The 24,226-nt window shown below is 31.7% G+C and overlaps 1 protein-coding gene across 2 annotated transcripts; it reads left to right on the top strand.

The window, feature by feature from the left end:
• Positions 1-288: 288 nt before the first annotated feature.
• Positions 289-23,787, top strand: LOC113398063 (uncharacterized). Of its 2 annotated transcripts, XM_026636639.2 has the most exons (7): positions 289-641; positions 17,405-17,663; positions 19,191-19,737; positions 19,975-20,164; positions 21,551-21,764; positions 22,326-22,453; positions 23,624-23,787. In XM_026636639.2, exons 2-7 carry the CDS (start codon positions 17,411-17,413, stop codon positions 23,702-23,704), a joined length of 1,413 nt encoding a protein of 470 aa, XP_026492424.1. In that variant the 5' UTR covers positions 289-641; positions 17,405-17,410; the 3' UTR covers positions 23,705-23,787. The 2 variants fall into 2 exon arrangements, with proteins under 2 accessions (XP_026492424.1, XP_064074866.1); XM_064218796.1 differs by lacking the exon at positions 289-641 and having other exon boundaries at positions 17,403-17,663; positions 23,624-23,785.
• The last annotated feature ends 439 nt before the right edge of the window (positions 23,788-24,226 follow it).

Here is a 24,226-nt window from a genome sequence, read left to right as displayed (position 1 = left end):
TTAAGATAACATTAACAAAATACTCATCATAAAATATTTCTCATTTTCATTTTTCATCCTTCGAGCCTTCGGTCATTGACAGTCAGATGACGCCTAACTGATAATTACATATCATTCTCTTTTTCTCATATCTATCAATTGTAGGGCGTGAAAGAGATGCATGATTACAACGGGACTTTTAATTTCCTGTCGAAGCAGTGAACACGTCAAGGACACAAAATTGTTTTCGAATTTCCATGGCACGAATGAACAATCGCTATACGAGCGACAAAGACGACGATACTAACTCAGTTCAGATGAAAAAAGAATACCGACGCGTGCCGACGTTGCGCTAACGCCGCGAAAGAATATTCGATTTTTAAACGTATTTACTTTTGGAAACGTTTGTATTTTTAAAGTTGTCCTTCAAGTCAGTGCTCTTTTAATATTATTGATTAATAGTATATATATATTTTATTATATAAATCATAAAAAATATATTTAAACCAGTAGAAAATGATTACGTGGTAAACATTTACCGGTGCATGAATCATGAACATTGCTTAGAATTTGTCAATACGTGACAATAAATCTTTGAAGTTTGCATTTATTTATAAAAGTTAAGACATTAGTGTTTGGACAATAATACACAACTGTAACGGGTAAGTTTATAAATATTTTGTTCAAGATATTACTTTAAAAAGATCTTTGTATTGTGTTATTTTTTTTAACAGCAACTCTTTCATTATTAAATCATAAGCATTTTAGAGAGATTAAAGTATGTTTTAAAGGTTGACTAGGCTGTAACCTAGTCAGACGTTGCCTCAATTAAATTCTGAAATAAATGAAAAATAAAATATATCTTATCATAGCTCTACTTTTTACATAAAACCGTAACGGCACTATCAAATAAACACGGTCGGCAACATAACCAAGTAGCAAAAAGCGAGACAATTTTAGAACAATTTCGCGTATCTCGATTATTTTACCTAACGCGACTTGGTACCTATTAATTCAATTTAAATTCAAAAGAGTTTTTACTGCCTGCATCTAGTGAAACATATTTCAAATCTATGTATATAAAAGCGAAATACCACTCACTGAATAATCACGCAATCTCAGAAACTAACACGTTCAAACTTTAAATTTTGACATGTAGGTTTATATTAGACATGAGCTAAGAACGGATTTTAAGAAACTCCACAATTAAGGTGGTAAAAAAGGGGTAGGAAGTTTGTGTTTTATAAATTTCGCTTGGGTAAAGCCACAGGTTCGGCTGGTATTAATATAATTTATAAACAAAAATGACTTGAAATATATTACAACAATTACAATACTCGTTCATATTCAATTCGTATAACACTAATCTATCTATTAATCAACTGTATAACTTACCGAAGGGGCAGACCATCTGTTACAGAAGATCAGTCTCATCACGTCCAAAATACGTGCCTTTACAAATTAATGCCATTCCTTGAACAATGCGAGATATTATATAATAACTTTTTTTTGGATGTATGAATCAATTTTGTGGACACAATTGCTTAATTTATATTTTGGGTAAGTTTTGCGGCTACTAGAATTATTTTATCTCGGCAAATAACAGATAGGTATTATCGAAAACTTCAATTTATAATCAAACTTTCGACCAATTAGGTCGCGAACAAAGCCTTATCGACTTGTATTAATATTAAAAATTACATACCAAAGATACTACATTCCAAAGATGCCTGAACGTCGAGGGTGGCTTCCATTCCACTATATTTTATTTGGTGACGTCAATTATCCTTTGACATTTTCCTAGACCCTTCCATGGAATAAATGATTTCATTGCACTGTTTTAAAATTGAAAGTTCTAATAATTTATAAATTAATATATACATTTTTAATTATGGAATTTACATATACGCCATCAAACATCGTCAAATAATCTGCGTTTAGTTATTTTAATAGGCAAAGATGATTCAGCAACAAGCCAATACCAAAAAAAATATATAACTTCGGCAATGTCGTGTAGGAATTCGATAAATTGATTGGAATTATGTGTAATTGTTTACTTATCGAGATATTTGTTTTTATAGTGTACAGACGAGGAATTAATTGAAAAAGTTACACTACTTTCTACTTATACTTTCTTGAAATAATAAAGATTGATCAAACAGTTTACTTAATAAAACGAGATAATAAGTAGAAAATATTAAGAAACATTGAATAGTAAACTCGATTACATTATTTAAACGTTAGTACGTTCTGAAACAAAAAGGTACTAACAGGTCGTACAGCAAAAGGCTTGAGCCGTTTTTTTTTTTTTAAATTGGTTTGCGGACGTGAATGTAGGCCACCTGATGGTTAGTGTTCACCATCCCCCATAGATATTGACGCGCTAAGTAATAATAATCATTCTCTTTCGACACCAATGCAAATCCAACCTTGGGAACTAAGATATTATAGACCTTGTCAGGCACAAGGTTCAAACCGGAACATAACAATACGGAATTTTGTTATTTGGTGGTAGAAATTGTGATGAGTAGGTGATAACTACTCGGACAGATTTGCACAAAGCCTACTAACAAATAAAAATACCTTTAAGGCAACATTGTGCTCCGTATTAATCTGTTTATGTGTTGAGTTGAACAAAGGTCTTCCGTAGTGGAGGTGAGTAGAGTTTTTGAAATTTTTTAGCGTTTTTATTGCAACGTATGGCGACTGAATTGTATGATGGTAGAATAGTAGATTATTATCTTTCAAAAAAAATGTAACGAAGTTTTACGTTAAAAACAACGACAAATAATTTTCTTTATTATATTAAGTGTCTGGTTTTTTATTGAAGTCTTGAGAATTATTTAGTTAAGTCATGAGAGTTTTTTTACTTCCCTTAATATAATCACCCTCGGGATTATGCAATGTCATTCTATCCAAACGTCCTTCCTAAGTTTTTATAGGTGTAAAGAAATTTCGACGTTCAATTGTAGAATATTAAATTACAAATGTATTATTTAAACAATTCTAAAAAAATCGATATAAATATATTTACAAATAGGACTTTTATTTATATTAAAAATATAAATATATATTTTCGTTTATTTTAATACGGCAATAAATATTATTAGGATATTTATTCAGAAAGGTCAGACTATGCAGCACCACGCTACGATCTATGGAAATCGACTTTGAATGTAGATTCTACCGAGAAGACCCGGCTGGTTACTCAGTCGATTCTATATTTAGCTATACCCAACGCAACTTCTGTGATATATCTGTTCAAAAATTAAATGCGAAAGTAACTCTGTTACCTCTTCATGCTTAAACTGCTAAGCCGATTGAGAAGAAATTTTCTCAGAAAAGTCTGAGTTCTGGGAAAGGACATAGCCTACTTTTTTATTCCCCCTCAAAGGGGTAAAAGGGGCAATTTGTGTGCCTACAGGTAAAGATTTATAAATTTCTGGCGAGTAAAGAAGATTCATTTAGTAAATAAATATGATACAAACAGTACTAAACCAAGTGGTATATGTATCCTATACCGTAATATATGTATGTAATCTTAACAAATCCCTTAAGTATTTAACTTTCAAAAAAGGACTAACAGTTTGACGAGACAGTTTTGCCTTTCAAACCTTTTGATAAAACATCATATTGGACGCAAGTCAATGCGTTGTTTCATGCTAATATCAAAAGTAACAATAGTATAACGTTACGGTAACGAGTAGTTTTTATAGTAACGAATACTATTATTAATAATAATTATTTATTAATTAATTAATAAATAACGTCAAACTTTTTCTTTTTTTTTTATACGTCATTGTCATTTGAATATAAACATTTGAATTTGAATTGTCTTTAGTTCTTTACATAGACACGAGAATCTGTTATTTATTTAATACGTACTCAAATTCTCGTTACTTTTATAGCTCTATAAATTAAATTGAATTAAATATTAATTCTAAATTGACCTTCAATATTCGGAATAAATTGTAATATATTTAAATAAAATCAGTGAAAAGGCTTACATTTTTTACGACCGCTATATAACCTTTTTTTTTTTTGTATTAAATTCCGGAGATTGGATTTAGTATAATTATTAGGCTTTGTCAAAAATTATGACAAAAGAAATGAAATTATAAACTGGCAACACCCTGAAGTATCTAGTTCACTTTTCAACTAATAAAATAAACATCATGGCAGTATGAATGTTATTTTTCAAAACACAACTGTTTTTATTTTGATTTCCGTATACATATTGTTTCACAATGAATATTCATAATAAAAATCCTTTGTCAATTGAAGCTATTAAAGTATAAATATTTATCAATTGATTCTATACCAATTCTCTTTGTTGACAAAAACATACATTGTTTTTATTCATAAATAAATAACGGTGAAAATAATATATATATATATATATATATATATATCGCTGTTTGGGGGGTCAACAATAATATTGATCATTTTGACTGTCAATATAATAATCCTGACTAATAATTAAATTTCGTTGAACGCGCTAATCTTTGAAACTATCAGTTGGATTTGAAAAAAAAATTAAAATCATAACATTAAATTATTTAAATGAAAAAAATATATGTTATTAGACATAAACATAGACATACCAAAAGTTTAATACAGGTAATTAGGAATATATTTTATTCAAATGTATCAAAAATAACAAATGATACATAATCTCGGATACCGGTCAGGTGGTGAGGCTAATGACCTCTGTGTAGTGACGTCACGCGTGTACCGCTAGAAAGTTAGGATGTGCTTATATTTGAAGAGCAACTGATTTTATAACGTATTTTTAAAATAAGCTATGATATGATTTGAAACGCATATTATAGTAGTAATTTGGAATACAATATATTTTTTTATTTTTAACTGTATGACATGATACACGTTATTTAAACAGATAAAATATGGAACAGATTAAAAAATATTTGTTATCAAAGTTTAAAACTTGTTTGAAAAGTCATTCATTTAAAAGATTAAAAAAATAATCACCACAAATTCTTGTTATCTTAGTCACTACCTTCGTTTTGAATGTTATCTGTGTCAATATATGCCAAAAAATTCTTCGAAACGCAAAACGGACAAAATTATAACGTCAAACTTGTTCTTTTTTTTCTACGTCGTTGTCATTTGAATATAAACAATTGAATTTGCATTGTCTTTAGTTCGTTACATAGACACGAGAATCTTTTTGTGAAGTTATTATCTCAACAAAATCTCGTCTCGTCATCGTCTGTCTATATGAGTATTCCTGACAGTGCAGTAATTCTTATTTACTACTTAAAGAAAATAAATTAAAATAAAAAACAATAAATGAGTTGCATTATAATTAAAATTAGTTGAAAATAATCTATTAAAATACTAATTTAGGTAATTGTTTAGTATCGCGTCTACCAATGAGCCTATAATAAGGATGATTTTTTATGACTTGTTATACCGTGGTTATATATAACCATATCATATCATGTCAGCGCATAATATTTTTGAGCATAAAAATGTATACTTATATTTGTTAGGCTAGAACGTAATAATTTTTTGGATTTTTTTTATGTTACTTATCTTTTTAAACTGATACCAACTAATGATTAATCAATAAATAAATAATATATTTATATAATTAATGATGTATAAAAGTTGTAGGAACTTAAGTATTAACGCAACGAGACCAAAAAAAATGTTATGTCGTTATGTGAACACGACCCTAACCCAGCCACGCGGTACATCTAGAACTCCTCGATGAAACATTTATTAGAAATGTATCAATATGTCTATTTATATTAACTCACAAATAACTTTTTAAATCGTGATTTATTAAATCAAGGTTAAGTCCATTATGTTCTAATCACATGTTATTATAATTACAATCTACATAACAATTTAAATATAATAAGTAATGGTAGTTACACACGTAACGGTATGACAGCCGTGGCCCCATGGAACTGAGAGCGGTAAATTCGTGGACAATCAACGTTGATTTCTCCGCGTCTCAGTAAGAAGGCATTCTACGTAATGTAAGTGTCAGATATTCAAGTTTTTGTTTGTAATTAACAGTATGATAAATCAAAGAAAATCTCATTAAATATCAATACTAAAAACATTGTCATTTAAGGTTAAGACTAATATGTGATTCAAAATAATATGTAAGAAGTGTCTAATGTTCTTCCTACACATTCTAACATATTACTTTCGGACATAAACGAGCCTAAACTAAACCAGCGATTTCGGATATGACTATGTATACGGATATATGAAACGTATTTTATCGGTTTCAGATATGCTTACGGATACGAAATTATTCCGCATTATCCGATTGTTTCGGATAGTTTCAAGTACGGATATGACATTATATAGAAATTGTAAAAGAAAAATTACAAGTAGTATTTAGTAGGTATTATGTATATTCATAGAAATATATGTCTAAAATAAATAAATATATGTCATATATAGCTTTTAATTACGATTATGGATAGATTTTTATTTTGGATATCCGATAATTTCGATTACGGAGCTCCGTAACATCCCTGAACTAAAGTAAGTGACACAGCACAAAGCTGGGCCTAAATTCTCTCCGTTTATGCGTTTAAGGAGAAGGTATGGAGCCACTACGATACTGCAATGCAGTGCATTAGCATATGCATTTATGCTAGATTTTATCTAACTCATTTTTTATATAATCACATTTTTTCCTCCAACGCGCAATTTGAGACACATAAATACACATTCGCACGTGAAAATTCTGATGTAAAAAATATTTTTTTTGTCAAATTCTCTGTCGGTGTACGAGGCCACACCGATTTAAATGATTATTATTCCGAATTATGTGAATGATAACAATTTATCATTCAGATAATTAAAATTTAAATCACGTTAATTTTACGTCTCAGAATATTATCCTACATGTACTTAGATAGTTTCGACCCTCCCAAAACAGCTATTACAGATACTCAATAATTTATCACACTAAACGATTTTATGAAAGTCGTGCTTCGAATAAAACATCATTCTCTTATAATGAAGAAACGAAAATATACAATAAGTTTTGAATTTAACGAAACAAATATCTTTTATTACAAACAACAAACAAAATCTTTTATTAAATTATTTTCAATTTATTGCTGTTTCATTACTTCGAGAATATAAAACGATATTACTGTATGACAGACTAAATAAAATATTGCTATCTTTTTCTAATGCGTTGAGTTAAAAAGGATAACAATATGTGGACTGCCAAAATAGTTTAGACAATTTGTATAACAGAACTCGTCTACGAGGCGTAAATCAAAAGTAATTCAAAAAATAATTAAGGATATCACGCATTTATTTTTAACAAATGCTAGCTGCGCGTCCCGGCTTCCCATGGGTAGAATTAAGGTCGACGCAAAACGTTTATAATTAAGGTCATAAATCATCAAACTCATCAAAGTTACATACAATCGGACGTGTGGCTTAGGAACGCAGATAGGAAGGGATAAACATCCTAAACATTCATTTTTATTAATTAAGATAAATATTAAAAAACATTTAACAAACATCTATAATTTACCTATTTTTATTTTGCTTACTACTATCGTTCTAACACTTTCTAGGTTAGCTGGTGGATATTTTATTAGAATTGAACCCTGTGTTACAGGTTTAGGGTACATTTTTAGACAAAAAGTAACCTATGTGCTATTCCAAACTTATAATCTATCTCAAGGCCAAATTTCATTCGGATCCATTATTGAAAACAAACATTAATATGTTTATATATTGAGTACTGCTCGTACAAGTCTGTTTTAGTATCCAAAAACAAAATAAACACAGGAGAAATTCCTATTGGTAGTCGTTACAGTAGTAATCAGACCTTATACATGTTTACTCGAAAGTAATCTCGTCTTTTTTTTTCTTTTTAACAACAGTTATCTAGAAAGTATGACGTACTCAAAATATGAAGACGCGTTTTATAAATTTTTTTTTTCAAGCATTTGCTAAATTTCTATTGTTCCGATGAAAGTATACCAGTATTATATATGTGTACCAGTATTATACATATTTATAAGATTTTATGACATAGCTGTGATAGACCAGTGATATAACATTTTTACATTACATTTACAGCCAGTAAATTTCCCACTGCTGGGCTAAGACTTCCTCTCCCTTTGAGGAGAAGGTTTGGAGCATATTCCACCACGCTGCTCCAATTCGGGTTGGTGGATAAACATGTGGCACAATTTCGTTAAAATTAGACACCTGCAGGTTTCCTCACGATGTTTTACTTCACCGCCGAGCACGAGATGAATTATAAATAAAAATTAAGCACATGAATTTTCAGTGATGGTGGTGGTGGCCTGGGTTTGAACCCGTAATCATCGGTTAAGATGCACGCGTTCTAGCCACTGGGCCAACTCACCTCGCGATAGTGATAGAACGCATGAATCGTAATCGAAGGTAGGAGTTTTAAATCAGGACAAGTTATCTTATTGTTATATCTTATTTCGGATACGGCGGCCAATAATAACGGAGAGTAGCCAACTACGCAGAACATATTTTAGTGCGCAAGGACGTGCGTATCCCCGATTGAACGGCAAATCTAACATGACCGGAAAGACCTCGGGCGCAAGACCAACGGCTTCACACGTTTACACGTCCAAAGTATGGACGTGTACACTCATCCAACTTCCAGACATCAGGATGCTACTGAGAATTTTTGGACAAATAAACCCAATTACTTTTTAAATGGAATATATTTTGCTCTAGATAAAAGAGACAGTTTTTTTTATTTATACTTTACCTCGTGCTGAATAAATGTATACATCGCAAAGAAACCTGTATGTAAGTGATCGGTCTCCTACGTGTCTTCTCAATCATACGTGACGTTGGCAGAATATTTTACTACCTAACGCAGATATACGATCGAACGAATGAAAAAAGGAAAATATATGCTTTGCAATATTTTTAATACAAAAATCACACAATTCTAGTGTAAACACTCTGAACAAACATTGAACTATCACTGTTAGTTCTTTTATTATATATAAATACCAAATCAATGGTATTGTCTAGATAGGCAAAAGTTTTTTTACCAAAAAAAAAACTGACTACTTCAATAGCATACAGCAATAAAATAGCCATCGCGTTGATTTGCTGCCATTTATGGAAGATTTCCGTAATCTGTCTCCGAAACTCAACATCAGATCTTTACGAAATTTAAATAGGTACTTTTCGGAATAACCCTCTTTCGTACTAAAAGAGCTTGCATGAGCCTTCTACTTTTGACGGAGTTATGCCCATACACAAAACAAAATAATATAAAGACATTTCAATTGAGATCCTCTTTTGAGGTCGGTTAAACTACGATAGAAAATCTGATACGTTGAAGATAAATGTGGCTTGAAGCCACACAAGCAGGGTTGTATTACGTACAAGAAATTTCTTTATCAGAATTTCGCTGCTGTATGTTTATGTGGGTTCATCTGCTGGAATAGTTTTTCCCTTTTTATGAGGACAACTTAGAGATGAAACGATCGCCTTCAGTTTGTTTTAAATACAAATAAATACATTGAGTTTTATGAATCGATTCTTCTCAAATCAACTCTGATACTCGAACTTTGATAAATCAAATAACAATGTTCAGTATAGCGTGTACCATTAAACCGATGGTGAATAAATTTTAGAGTATTGTTTTGCGAACCTGCGAAGGTTTCTGGTATATGCCTAGCCTGTTCCAATCTAAGTAAGAGTAAGAAGAAATAACCTTTACATTTACGTATTATTATATGATTTGTCATCTTCAAGGTTATCCCATTATCACTAAAGATAAATACGGAACAAAATGTTGCCTCAGGCATTTTATTTGATGGGCTGTGAGCAAGCCCGTCTCGGTATATACCACCCACTTATCAGATATTTTTCCGGCAAACAATCAAACAGTACAATATAATCCATAGATGTGCTCGTATATCGGTAAAATAAACTATGGCATAGATTATTTTAGGGTCCGATCAATTATGTCAAATGACAAAGTTTTTTATTTGTAGTTATTAGAAATTAAAGAAGACCACCAAAGTGCAATACACCGCGTGCCAATCTGGTGAGCTGACTTTTATTTAAAAAAAAAAGCATAAATAATGCCTAGGCCATGTAATATATAGTTTTATTTGCACCAAACGCCCTTGTTTTAGGAGTTGGTCGTCAAGTGTGTGGCTTAAAACTTGTGTCCTTCTTTTTAGCTAACTTCATACCAAAATTAAATCAAATTCGATTCAGTGGTTTGGCCGTGAAAGAGCGTGGCAGACGTACTGACTCATTACTTATTTAAAATATTAGTATAGATTAATATCGATGTAATAATAATTTGACGGAAAAAGTTGTTGAATTAAGGAATTGCTGGAATTATGTAGCAACTGGTACAATATAATTCGTCTAATTTTTTTTATCCAAGTAAAGCAATCAAAATTCGATTTCGAAGGAAGAACGGCTTGAGTTTAATTTTCTTAGTTCGAAATATGCATTAAAATGCGATTTCCCACTTCATGTAGTAGCGAAATCTGACGCCAGAAGTGAAGCGTGAAGCGATCTTACCTATCTTTTATTCATCGCTGTAAGAAATTCATAGACAGGATATTAAATTTTTAGAATATTCCAGAAGCAACTCTTATTATTTTTCTTTTAAATATTAAATAATTCTAGTAAAATTAAGTCCTGACGCCGCACGGGTGTTCCATAATCTATAATATATATTATATAATTAACAATTAAAAAACTTACCTGTAAAATCTATCATAATTATATGGACGTTTAAATAGATTCGATTTTATTACAGCTGAATTCTTAAATACAAAGTCTACAGCAATACCAGAGATAAAATGAACAAAATTTAGTATATAGTTTTCTTCAAGTAAGGTATAAAAAAAAGATGGAATTTGCGCCTTTGCCCGATTCAGCATTTTCCTCCGCGGCTCCCCATAACGCCTTTCCCCTGACAGATGACGAAACCTTGTGTCAACGAATGTGACATTTCATTTAAGGGGTCACTTTATCATGTCCCATTTTGTTTCTTAATTAAATTGTCGACTTGGAATAGCTTTAAGCGTGTTATATATTTATTTTGATCAGGTTATTTTTTTAGCAAACTAATTCAACTTGAGTAAATCTGAAAACTAGAAAAGAACCACGCCGTGTGAACACAGTTTCTTCAACAACAAAATGTTATACAAATTATTATCAAAAAATCAAAATCAAAATATTCTTTATTCAAGTACGCTCATAAACGCACTTTTGAATCGTCATTTTACACTGATAAATTGTGTAATTGTAAAGCTACCGGATCCGAATCGATACCGAATCGGATCGGAAAGTAGATTCTACCGAGAAGAACCGGCAAAAACTCTGTAGTTTCTTTTACACCATTCTAATTACATAGTATGTCAATAAAGTACAAATTAATTTATATATACTTAGAAATTAAAAAATACTAAGTTCACGCTTTTTATTATTAGTATAATTTTGTATTGAGTAATATGCCTTATTTATCAATGTTTTTTGACATGAGCTTTATTTTCTAATAGGTTAATTTAAAAATAACTGTGCAATATAGAAACGAATGCCAAATAGGATATATAACTATAATAAATAAATGATTTTTCCAGAGATTGTGACGTACATATTAATACTAGGAACAAGCATAAACTTGTTACTCCAAGTACCCGATTACACAGGGTTAGTAACTCTTTTGTCGGGCAATGCAGGATCCCAGAAAACATTCAAAAATATTCAATTGTAAAATTTAAAAGAATCGTTGAAGAGGGTTATGGCTTAAGGATATTAAAACACCAATGACTTCGTAGCTGACTGCATCCCTTGGGAATGAGATGACTGCCTCCAGGCTGTTTAAATTAACGAAACTTGTTTATTATTATTGTATGAAAAGAATAATTGTAAAAAATAACCCATAAAATAAATCCCGCTGAGTATCTTTCGCCTGTTATTCTCAGGTCCGAGGTGTTAATTTCCGAACCGGTGGAAAAATTTTGACCCTGACTTGTCTTTGACGTGACTGACTTAGCGAAATCGGATAGGTGTTATTAGTTTAACTTTCCTCCTCGTATCTATACAATGATTGTACATTTAGCTCACTCGATCCTAAGGATGCTGCACGACACCATAGTTTTATCATAAAAATCAATAGGTGCCATAATAATGTTTATTTAAAAAAAATAGCACTATATAAAACAGTTCGTGAATCTTGCCATCGCGATGTAGAAATGTCTACACTTTGACATAACGCCATCTAGTAATGATAAGCTGCAATATATACATTAATTACGTGTACAATTGTCACTGGTTTTTTCAAAAAGTTTTATATTATTTTTACTTCCAGCCGATGCGAAACGCGCAACATGAAGTATAAACATAAATTAAACACATTCTAAGACGACACTTGTCCGGATTTGGATTTGCCATCATAAATATCTACTGTGCCATCTGGGATAACATTAAATCCTGATAAAATATAGTACATTTTATGAGAGTTATTATTTTCCCGCATTTATCTAAATGATGATATTTACCGGTATTTCTGAACAAATCGATTCGAATGAGCGTCGCTCGGTCATGTCAGATCGCAGAAATATTGTTTGTGGTGCAAAATGTGCGAACATTTATTTCTGCTAAATCGGGTATACCAAGCAAGTACTTTTATAGTCTATTCACTCACGAAGTCACGCCCCATCACTTTAAGCTACCGGCATGCATTAATATTGGTGACGGTCCTCCTTTCAAGATAAATCCTTATTTTTAATAACTTTAGGTTAAAAATAAACATAATATAGAGATATGTTTACAGTTGTAGGTACTCGTATGTTGTGAAAGAGGGCGAGGGATGAGGGGGGTGGTATGTCTGTATGAGTGAACAGATCTATAGTGACTCGTTTGTCTAGCGACTAGTTTAAACGAATGCAGATCAAGATTTCCTTATTCCTTCGTTTTATTGCCAATTCGTGTTACGAGTACATTCATATTGGTTCTTAACGGTATAATATAACATACTATACAATCCTAGTTACCCGTATCTGCTTCGTCCGGGTACAATTTTAAAGAACTTATATTGAAAGATAAACTCAACAAATTTTAATCAAATCTCATCAATGGTTAAGGGAAGGATAGATACAAAGCTAATAAAATTAGTGAATAAAATTCACAGATTCCACTACTGAAACCACTGAAACCTTCTGAATTTTATTCGCATATGCTAATATTACGTGCGAGAGTAACTTTAATCTGTCTGTTTCACTTTCGCGGCCGAACCACTGAAACGAATTTGATGAAATTTGGTAAGAACCATTGAACCCAAAGGAAGGTCATGAGCTATTTTTATATACCTAACTAGCTTTTACCCGCGGCTTTGCCCGCGTCGAATATGAATATATTTACAAATTAACTTAAAATGTTACGTTAATGTAATACCTCTTTGAATACCACATTGGTGTGAATTTCAACCCTTAGGGTAGAATATCCAGAAACGCTTAAATGCGAATCAACTCATATTTAATCGGTAGCCCAAAAATAAAATTTCGACCTTCTAACTTCAAAATGATATACTAACTAACCTAACCTGAATACGAAATGTTAACAACTATTTTGCCCTTTAGGTCTAAAATATCAAGAAACGCTTAAATACGTATCTGTTCATTTTTAATCAGTAGCTCAAAAATAAAATTTTATGCTTCTAACTTCAAAAATGACGGTCTTCCAAACTATCCTATATACGAAATGTCAAACTCTATTTCTCCACTTTGGCGTAAAATATCCAGAAACGCTTAAATACGTATCAACTCATTTTAGTCGGTAGCCCGAAAATAAAATTTCATGCTTCTAATTTAAAAATGACGGACTTCCAGACTAACACCTGTATACGAAATATGAACCCCTACTTTTTCCCTTTAGGCGTAAAATATTAAGAAACGCTTAAATACGTATCTACTCATTTTTAACCAGTAACCCATAAATAAAGTTTCATGCTTCTAACTTAAAAAATGACGGATTTCCAGACTAACCTATATAAAAAATGTCCTACCCCTATTAAACCCCTTAGAGGTAGAATATCTAGAAACACTTAAATACGTATATAATCATTTTTAATCAGTATTCCAAAAATAAAGTTTCATATGTTTAGCTTAAAAAATGACGACTTCCATAAAAACTTACAACCCTTATTTCATCCCCTTAGTGGTAGCATATCAAAAAACACTTAAATACGTATTTACTCATTTTTAATCAGTATCCCAAAAATAAAGTTTCATATGTTTAGCTTAAAAAATGACGACTTCCATAAAAACTTACAACCCTCATTTCATCCCCTTATTGGTAGAATATCAAAAAACACTTAAATACGTATTTACTCATTTTTAATCAGTATCCCAAAAATAAAGTTTCATGTTTGTTATTTAAAAAATGGCTGACTCCCATAAAAACTTTCAACCCTTATTTTACCCCCTTAATGTTAGATTATCTAGAAACACTTAAATACGTATCTACTCATTTTTATTCAGTATCCCAAAAATAAAGTTTCATGTTTCTATCTTAAAAATGACGGACTTCTATACAAACTTTCAACCCTTATATCACCACCGTAGGGGTAGAATATGCAGAAACACTTAAATAAGTATCTACTCCTTTTTAATCAGTATCCCAAAAATAAAGTTTCATGTTTCTAACTTAAAGAAATCCATACGAACGTTCAACCCCTATTTCACCCATTTAGGGGTAGAATATCCAAAATTCCCTCCCGAGTGGGTGTCATGATATTATGTTATTTTATAAGTGTACAGCCTAAAATATAAGTTTTATGCTTCTAGTTCTAAAAATTCTAAACATGACAATACTTTCAACAACTTACAACCTTTCATCCCCCTTTTCAACCCTTCACAGCACTTTTTCCAAATAAAAAGCCTATGTCCTTTCTCAGGCTCTAGACTATTTGTGTACCAAATTTCATTTAAATCGGTCCAGTAGTTTTGGCGTGAAAGCGAGACAGACAAAATTACTTTCGCATTTATAATATTAGTATGGAAGTATGGATTGTTATTTCAATCGCTAGAGAGCTCCGATAATAACCGCGTCCGATCGCTGCTAAATTCAAAGTGCTACAGGGAGAACCGCGGCCTCCGACGCGCCTATAGCACGCTCCCGCCGCCCCGGCCGGCCGGTACCACCGCAAACGCTACGTTCCGCAATTTTTAAAACTGTAATATCTTCGAAAATATTCATTTAAATTACATGCTGTAAAGGGCCATATTGATCTATATTGAATGCACAATTTATTTAAGGTACCTAATTGGATAAGGATTATTGCTGTATAGGTTAAAATCGCTTCGAAAATTGTCCAATATTTGTGGTAAAAAATAAATGACAAAAAAATGTTATTGTGGGCTATCTTTAAGAGATAGACATATACCATCGCGGACTTTTTTGTAGACATTTTTGAGGTGTACAATTCTGTAGTACATTATTTTGATCTATCTAGTAGGGTTCAGCCAGCGTTTACAATGTAAGCGCAAAAAAATGTATAAATTTACGACATCACATTAGAAACTTTTAAAATTATCAGTGTTACTTAACTATATTGTCTATGTATTATATACAAAAACCTTCCTCTCGTATCACTCTATCTATTAAAAAAAAACCGCATCAAAATCCGTTGCATAGTTTTAAAGATTTAAGCATAGACAGGAAAAGACAGTCAGCGGGAACAATTTTGTTTTATACTATATAGTGATAACAAATAGGTACAACGCACACAGTTTTCACTCATTAGGAAATACAAACCGCTATGTCCCTGCGTTTTAAAACTGTAATATCTTCGAAAATATTCATTTAAATTATATGCTGTAAAGGGCCATATTGATCTATATTGAATGCACAATTTATTTAAGGTACCTAATTGGATAAGGATTAATGCTGTATAGGTTAAAATCGCTTCGAAAATTGGCCAATATTTGTGGTAAAAAATAAATGACAAAAAAATGTTATTGTGGGCTATCTTTAAGAGATAGACATATACCATCGCGGACTTTTTTTGTAGACATTTTTGAGGTGTACAATTCTGTAGTACATTATTTTGATCTATCTAGTAGGGTTCAGCCAGCGTTTCCAATGTAAGCGCAAAAAAATGTATAAATTTACGACATCACATTAGAAACTTTTAAAATTATCAGTGTTACTTAAATATATTGTCTATGTATTATATACAAAAACCTTCCTCTCGAATCACTCTATCTATTAAAAAAAACCGCATCAAAATCCATTGCGTAGTTTTAAAGATTTAAGCGTACAAAGGGACATAGGGACAGAGAAAGCGACTTTGTTTTATACTATGTAAAGATACCTGATGAAAAATCTAAAACGTGAGTTAAGCCGTGTTTGACAACTGTTATAGAATAATATCAATACGACAGCTACCGTTCTGATGTCGAATTAAAAGGGCAAAGAAGTATTTTAAAACTAAAGTTTTTTTTTTTTGATGAACAAGGTTCTATTGACAATAATATTAATTGAAACTTCAACTAAAATATACTCTGTCAAACAGTAAGAAATAGCTAAATATAATTACTCTCCGGATACAAAATTAATTGTTCATTATTTATTTGTAATTAATCGTCTCTTAGAAACGTTTTCGCCTTTCCACGGGATACTTCGTAACGATTTATTTGACAGTAATTGATAGATTGAAATAACATGATCAACCTTATAAAAATTGTGAAAAAATATATTTATGGCTTATAAAATAATTCAATTTACAAATTCATTGGATATTTATTTATGTTAGCAAGTCGAGTGGGAATTTATTAGTGTATAAGTAATTTTAAACATAATAAACCTTAATGTTTATTACATTGATAATATATTTCTTTAAATTTAAGCGATTAGCAACATTCTTTAGCTTTCTCCTCAAATTCAAAACAATTACCTGATATCGTAAAAGGTCAAATTTTTCAATGATCACTTATTGACATACGCTCTTTTTAAGAATTTTATATTTTTTTTATAAGTTTGACGAATGCTGAATGGTATTTATAATGTTTCTGTTTGTGTTTATATTTATATTATATTTTCGACGCTATATATAATATAGCTTCTATATTATATCTATCGTCTATATCGTCTTTGAAAAAAAACTTATTTTATTTATTTATATCCATTTACATAATAAATAACAATAATTGTAACCATTCTAATACTTTGCTCAACCCCATTGCCTCCTATATTTATAAAAAATAATTTAACAAACAACAATAAATTCGTTCTAATTTTAAAACTGTTTACGCATATAAATAATTTGTTTTAGCTGAATAAATGTTTGAAACATGTTCACGGCTTTTAATCATAAAACTATTTCCACTAACCAATAAAAACTGTTATCGAACTTATTCCATTTATTTTGTTTCAGAACAAAATGGCGCGCGTCGTGATAGTTTTAATGATATGCCAAATTTTAAGTTTTCCTATTCTCACGCAGAGTAATGATGACAATCCATTCTTGGATCTTGCATCATCATTCTTGCAAAATATGGGCGATGGGGGGAACAACTTGAATGGGATGGCTGCTATCGGCAATATCGTCGGTAGCTTATTACAGGGAGATAATGCTAAGAATTTGGGATCATTGCTAGGACAAGACAATGGAAGCGCTGGCGATGTTTTATCTGGTAAGAATATATTGGTAACACAATTATTGTTCTAGTTATTAACACATGATGAGTTAATCAATGAATGTGGACATCCTCACTGCGGCGAGACTCCCTGCGCATTTGTGAAGGACATGTTATGGACAAGTCTGCGCTAAACAAAAGTGCTCTTTCTATTATCTTTCTTTTATAATACCATAATTTATAAGACGGCATATTTGACACGACGGAAAATAGTTCAGTTAAGTTCGCAAAACCTTTACGAGCATTTACAGGCACGGGACACGAGACACTGCGAACTTCCAAGCGCCAAGCTGTTCATATAAATTTCTCGATAGAAATACCTTTTTAATTTTTCGAACCAAAATTTAAAACCAATTCCTTGGGATCTGTTGTCTTATGCGACAGCCACGAGACCAACGAAGCATTCAAATATGTGACATTAAGATAAAACAGCGTTCCATTATCATATAATATTATTATATTTCACTTACGTCATTATTCGACACGTTGAGAAGATGTCTACTTCCCATTAACATGAAGCAGACAAGATACTTCAATATCAAAACGTCGTAATATACGTGAGAGGAAGTCTAAGCACTCGTAATATACTATCAATAGTAATATTATGAACCTTGCGGTTTATTTAGTACTCTATTAAACTACAAGTAATATTATATGTACATCGTGAGTCTTGATGGGTACAACATATTAATTTACATAATAATTACATACATTGAGTATTTATATAGTTATTTACAAATGATAATAAAAATATCAACGGAATAATGCTGCCAGCATGCTCGCTACGATCCGACACAGACGTGCATACAAATCTTTACAATTTCAGATGTATTTTTTAGGTTATAGTTAATGGGCCACCTGATGGTAAGTGGTCACCACCAATAGACGATGACGCCAACGAACGCCGAAACGACAACGAAACTTCATTTCATTGATGTAGCCCTGGAGTTAGCTTGATCCTTGTAATAAAAGTGTTCTGATTTCAAAATACAGTTATTATGAATTCAACGAGTCTTGCTATATCATAATATGCAATAATATGTTACGGTATAAAATGGTGACGTCACAGAAATATAAATCATAGCTGTGTGTGTGCTGCACGAAAATTAGTATAGAAAATATATCGTAATATACCAGGCTTTAATTTATTTATTTATAATATATATATATATAATATATATATATATACATATATATTAAAGCTAAGTATATGTGTATGTAAGATAAAAAAAAATAGACGTAAGAGTAGAAAACTGAACATTCGAAACCTGAAAATAGATGAAATATTTTTGAACAACTGTGTTTTTTTTAAATGTTTAACTATATTACACTATATTATGTTTACTAACTACGTATATTACAGAAGTAAAAAACAAGTTTGCTTAAAATCATTAATAATGATAAATTTCGGCGTACTTTTAATGAGCACATACCTTAGAGTACTCTTGTTACATCTTGATTAGAAGTTTTTAAATAATAAAATGAAAATATCATTATAAATAACACATTATTCCTACTCTCCAGGTTTGGGAAGCCTGTTGGGTGGACAAGACGGCAAAATAGATCCAACACTAGTAGGATCCATGGTATCAATGCTCGCACAGCAGGTATCTTCAAATAATCAGCCGAATCAACGCCAAAAACGAGAAGCAGAATCAAATGACATCAATATGGAAAGCATTCTGAACATGGCATCGGGATTTTTAGGCAATAAGAACATCGCGGGAATTTTACCCTTAGTCATGAACAGTTTAAGTGCATTTTCGGATGAACAGGCAAATCAACGGGCTGATAGTCACAAAGATCATTCATCTTTTCTTCCACCGTTCTTGGAGAAAGCGCATTTGTACTGGGACGTGTTCATAAATTCTGAATTGGGGAAAACAGTTTGGGAGAAGTCTGGAATCAAACGGGCCATGAAGTCTTTTATTGGTCCTGATGGAAATGTCAGTTTCGAATTGATGTTCAAGAGTTTTGAAAATCATTCCTTCAGGAGACATTGGATTAAGGCTGTCGCGAAGTATCTAACTGATATGGTCGTTCATGTAGCTAAGCCAGAAGTATATCAAAGGTATATAATATTTATACCCGATTACCTATACGTACTTTTAAGTGCTTTAAAATTTTTATTTTTCTTATTTATGATGGAGCAGTTTTTATATTTCGTGACATTTAAATACAATTACGAAATGAGATAATACACTAAATCGTACATATCAAATATAAATAGTTACGTATTTAAAAAAAAAAAAAAAATTTGAATCTTATGATCAACTTCAGACACGTAATAACCAACTCCGTTTTTCAGATACTTATCGTCTGGTCAGTACATTATAAACAGCTTCCTAGATACTCAAGGTTTGCCCAAGACCACCCACTTCAATATGAATAAGCCGGAGAAATCAATAACAGCTTTGACGAATTACGTTCTAAGGAAATACTTGGACATGGATACAGATGTTTCTGGATACGTAAAGTCCGCGCTAGAATATATGAAGGTAAGTTCGTAAAGAAGACATTATAAGAGCGTTTTAAAAAAGTACGTGCACCACATTACATAAGTGACACAGACTAGAATTATGTTCTATATATTTTTTTTCTAAGATAATGTATTTTGTATAAATATGTATATGATATGTTTGTATTAAATAATACAACATATGGTTGTTAATAATTCTGTTTGTTAAAAATGTAAGTTTAATTACAAAACGACATACGAGATCATGGAGATTATTTTAATTATTTAATATTATAGTATCAAAAACAAAGCTACCATAACTATCTGGAAGTGGCTTCTGAATTACTTACTTTTAATATCGTAATAAAATCTAACTGAAGGTTCAATTTTAACAAATAAATCGGACTCATTCATTGGACATTACGACTTCAATCCAACGAATTATACCAGGTGCTCGTTTCGGAGAAGTTTTCGTGTATAGTATTATTATTTAAGTAGCTACGCTTCGCGTTTTCACACTCTTTAAGCTATTGACGTAAAACGTATGAAATTCGTCTTCTGTTTTGCACGTAATTTGCATAGTGTATAAACATTTTTCACTATAAAATTTCTCACAAAGAAATGCAAAGGACCGATATGAATACATTAATGTCATAATAATAAATAAGGTTAAAGCTGAGTCGCCATTTTGAAACGGACTAGATTTACGCTTTTTATTCTAGGTTCGTTACATTCTATAAACACTTTTTCTAAATTTATTTACCGTCAGGACAGTGCCTTATTTATGTTGTATGAAAATGTATTCATAGTCAATTATTATTTATAGTACTTTAATATAGCGAGTACACCTGATCCTGTGTATTTCTTTGAGCGCATTAACGCCTGCACTATTAAGGTCTTCTGTGCTGTACTTAGAGGCTAGCCTTAGAGATTGGCCGCAATTGTCAATATTCCGCCTGGAGGACGTTTATATTGACCATCCATATTTATTCGGATTAATATTTTAAATGAAAATGTAACTCTGTCTGTGTTTTAACTACTAGTATCACGACTGAATCAATGTGACTGAACAGATCGTAATGAAATTTGACAAGAGTTAGCCTGAAATTTAGATATGTCATGTAAATAAGAAGCTTCATAGACAAAATATTGTCGCTAGGAACAAGAGTTAGGGTATATATTATTAATAATTTTGGGGACGAGTTCTCGAGTGGCGACCACGGACCAATGTCAAATGTGGGTAGCAAAAAGGTGGACGATGACCTGAAGGTCGCGGGAAGCCGCTGGTTGCGGACTGCACAAGACCGGTCGTTGTGGCGATCTTTGGAGGAGGCCTATGTCCAGCAGTGGACGTCCTTCGGCTGAGAGAGATGAGATTATTAATAACTTAGTATCATTATTTGTAATAACTTTCCTTGTGTTTCAGCAAATCTTAAAATTAGCACAGACCGCATCTCAAAACCTCGCCAACCGAGCGGATTACCACGCAATCGCAGACAGATTGACGGATACATTGAATTTGGAAGTTATAGAACCCGTCCTGAGAGTATACAGAGCTTACAAGCACTCCAAGGCAGCACCACATTGCCAGGAACATCTCATGTGTGTCGTGAACAGTCACCACGACCAAGACAAACAAGGTTAGTATTGCTGTGATTTTTGCTGCCTGGTGGTAGGATATATGAAGAGTGGGTGGTACCTACCTGTCTGCGTAACGTGTTGTAAATAATTTACCAAAATTACATGTAAGATATTTCTCGCTCGATAATCTTGAACACTCTGAACATCTCTGAATTTTATATTTGCTTAATCAGTATTTATAATTAATCTCGTGCTCGGCGTCAAAGGAATACATCGTGAGAACACCCGCATGCTTCGGATGAAATGCCATATGTATCCAACAATCGACATTCACAGTTTATTTACAAATTCGCTTTACAACCTCCCTTCGTAAGGAGAAAGAGCTCAATGCTCAGTAGCTGGTCATTTACAGACTGTTCTATGGCAGAAGGTAACACGGTACATTAACATACAAGTTGTATTTAAAAAATGGAGCCGATTTCTAGCTACCGACTTCGTAAGCATACAAATAATCTTTGCCCTCATAATATAACCAAACAAATTCATATCCGACTACAGAATCTTAATATCAATAATCAATTAAAATTAAATATTTTAATTGTAATATTTGTCGCTTTCAGGGCTTCCTGGGTTTAAGGCTGGGCTGACTAAGCTGAGCAGTCTGGCCGCATCAGCAGCACTCAGCTTCCAAAACGGCAAGGGATTTTGGGATCTTTACAACGCAATACAGAGCGATGTCAACTGTGAGGTAAAACCATTTTTTATTTTTCATATTTATTAAGTATATTCTATGACGTAATACGGCACGTTTATATAACTCTTTTTTCCTAAATATATTTTTGGTGTATCTGTACAAAATCTATATCTGTGTGAAAATCTTTTATCTTTTATTATGCTAGAGTTTCATAGATATAAGATAGTGGTATTAAACATTTGCTGATGTATTACTGTAGTATACGCCAAAATGTTATCTCATCAGAATCTTCACTTAGAATGTAAACAGACTTCCGGCGACGTATCGCCTTGTCGTATCTAGTAGCTATAAGGGCTTATGAAGGACCAGATCTTGTATGACGTCACTAAATAATTAATAACTTTTTCGTGCCAAGAAATTCAACAAAAGTTACATTCCCATACATCATTGCGTGTCTCACCAATTCAATTCAAAATTTTTCATGTTCATTTGACATAGAAGCTTAAAAGCATAGATTATAGAAAATGTACCATGAGACTGAGGAAACGAACGTTAACGAACACATACCAATATTGTAGGCTTCTTTAAGATGATCACCGTGACCGTGACTCGAACTGATACACTAGGGAGTAAACTATAAAGCTCCTTGACAGAGGAAAAAGTCACCACCTGTTTTGCTGCGTTAATAAAATCATATTAAATATACAATATGTCAACCATTTTGTAATCTTTCTAAGATTCATTTATTACGAAAGACGATTTTTATTTTGACCATGTTTTCTTACAAGGGGATGGGAAGGTGTCTCGATAGTTCTTACGAAGTTAAAAATGCGCAAAGTTAAAATTATTTGAAAAAGGTTCGATTGTCGAGTATCGCTCGGATGCGTATAGGTATAAAATAATATTTCCATTTCCATGGCAACGGACGGGCCCAAAAATAAATATTATTAGTACCCTTGAAATTACAAATAAATATTTCAAAAAATTGATTCTTTGAAACATAAACATTAAAATAAACCAAACGTGTATTCATTGTTTCCTTTAGATTCTTACGTAATAAATATTAAGCAGGAGGGGGTCGGCCTATTCCTATTTTGTCTTATAATAGGGTGGGAGGGGGTCAAAAATAAGCGAAATAGTCTTACGTAATAAATGAATGGCCCCTTAGTCGTATTACCCGTGTGCGTTGCCTCTTATATTAATTTTGAATATAACTTTTTTCAGGCCAAGTATCCAGCGGATTGCGCTGCGTTCCACGAACATGAGCTGAAAGTCACTACTGAAGTATACCATAGTGAATTATAAATAAATATTTAATTAATATGCACAATTATAATTTACTTAAATATACATCAGCTAAATAAATAATAAAATAAATTAGGAAGAATTTAATATTATATATATTTTTACATTTTATTTTTCTTTGAAATTATTTAAATTTATTTTATTAAATTAGTTAGGATTTAAGTTACGTTTTAACAAGCTTTTATTGAACTTAACCTGTTAGTATAAGTGGATCAAATCTTGCACCTGAATTTCTACCAGTTCTTAATTCTAATTTTTGATTGATTTAGCTAAAATTGTGGGAACAATTGGTGCTGTTGAAAATACTGTCTCTTATACTAAAATTTATATGTTTAATTACATAGGTTAATTATTAATAAAAGCTTGTACTTGACAAATTTTATTTAATTTTTCAAATCAAAATTTTATTTATTAAATAAAACGAATATGAAATCTCGTTGAGTAAACTTATAAATTAAAGTTAAAAATCATAATAAATAAAAAGTACTTAATATAATTATTTATAATAAAAAATATATCTTA

Source organism: Vanessa tameamea, chromosome 24 (assembly GCF_037043105.1).
Source record: "Vanessa tameamea isolate UH-Manoa-2023 chromosome 24, ilVanTame1 primary haplotype, whole genome shotgun sequence".
In the NCBI taxonomy this organism is placed as follows: Eukaryota; Metazoa; Arthropoda; class Insecta; order Lepidoptera; family Nymphalidae; genus Vanessa; species Vanessa tameamea.
This window is presented reverse-complemented; position numbering and strand designations above follow the sequence as displayed.

Bases quoted from the DNA above. Each gene is read 5' to 3' on its own strand.
- LOC113398063 (XM_026636639.2), top strand. From the start codon at position 17,411: ATGGCGCGCGTCGTGATAGTTTTAATGATATGCCAAATTTTAAGTTTT. The intron at 21,765-22,325 runs GTTAGTATTGCT...TGTCGCTTTCAG, and splicing joins CCACGACCAAGACAAACAAG to GGCTTCCTGGGTTTAAGGCT. The intron at 22,454-23,623 runs GTAAAACCATTT...AACTTTTTTCAG, and splicing joins AGAGCGATGTCAACTGTGAG to GCCAAGTATCCAGCGGATTG.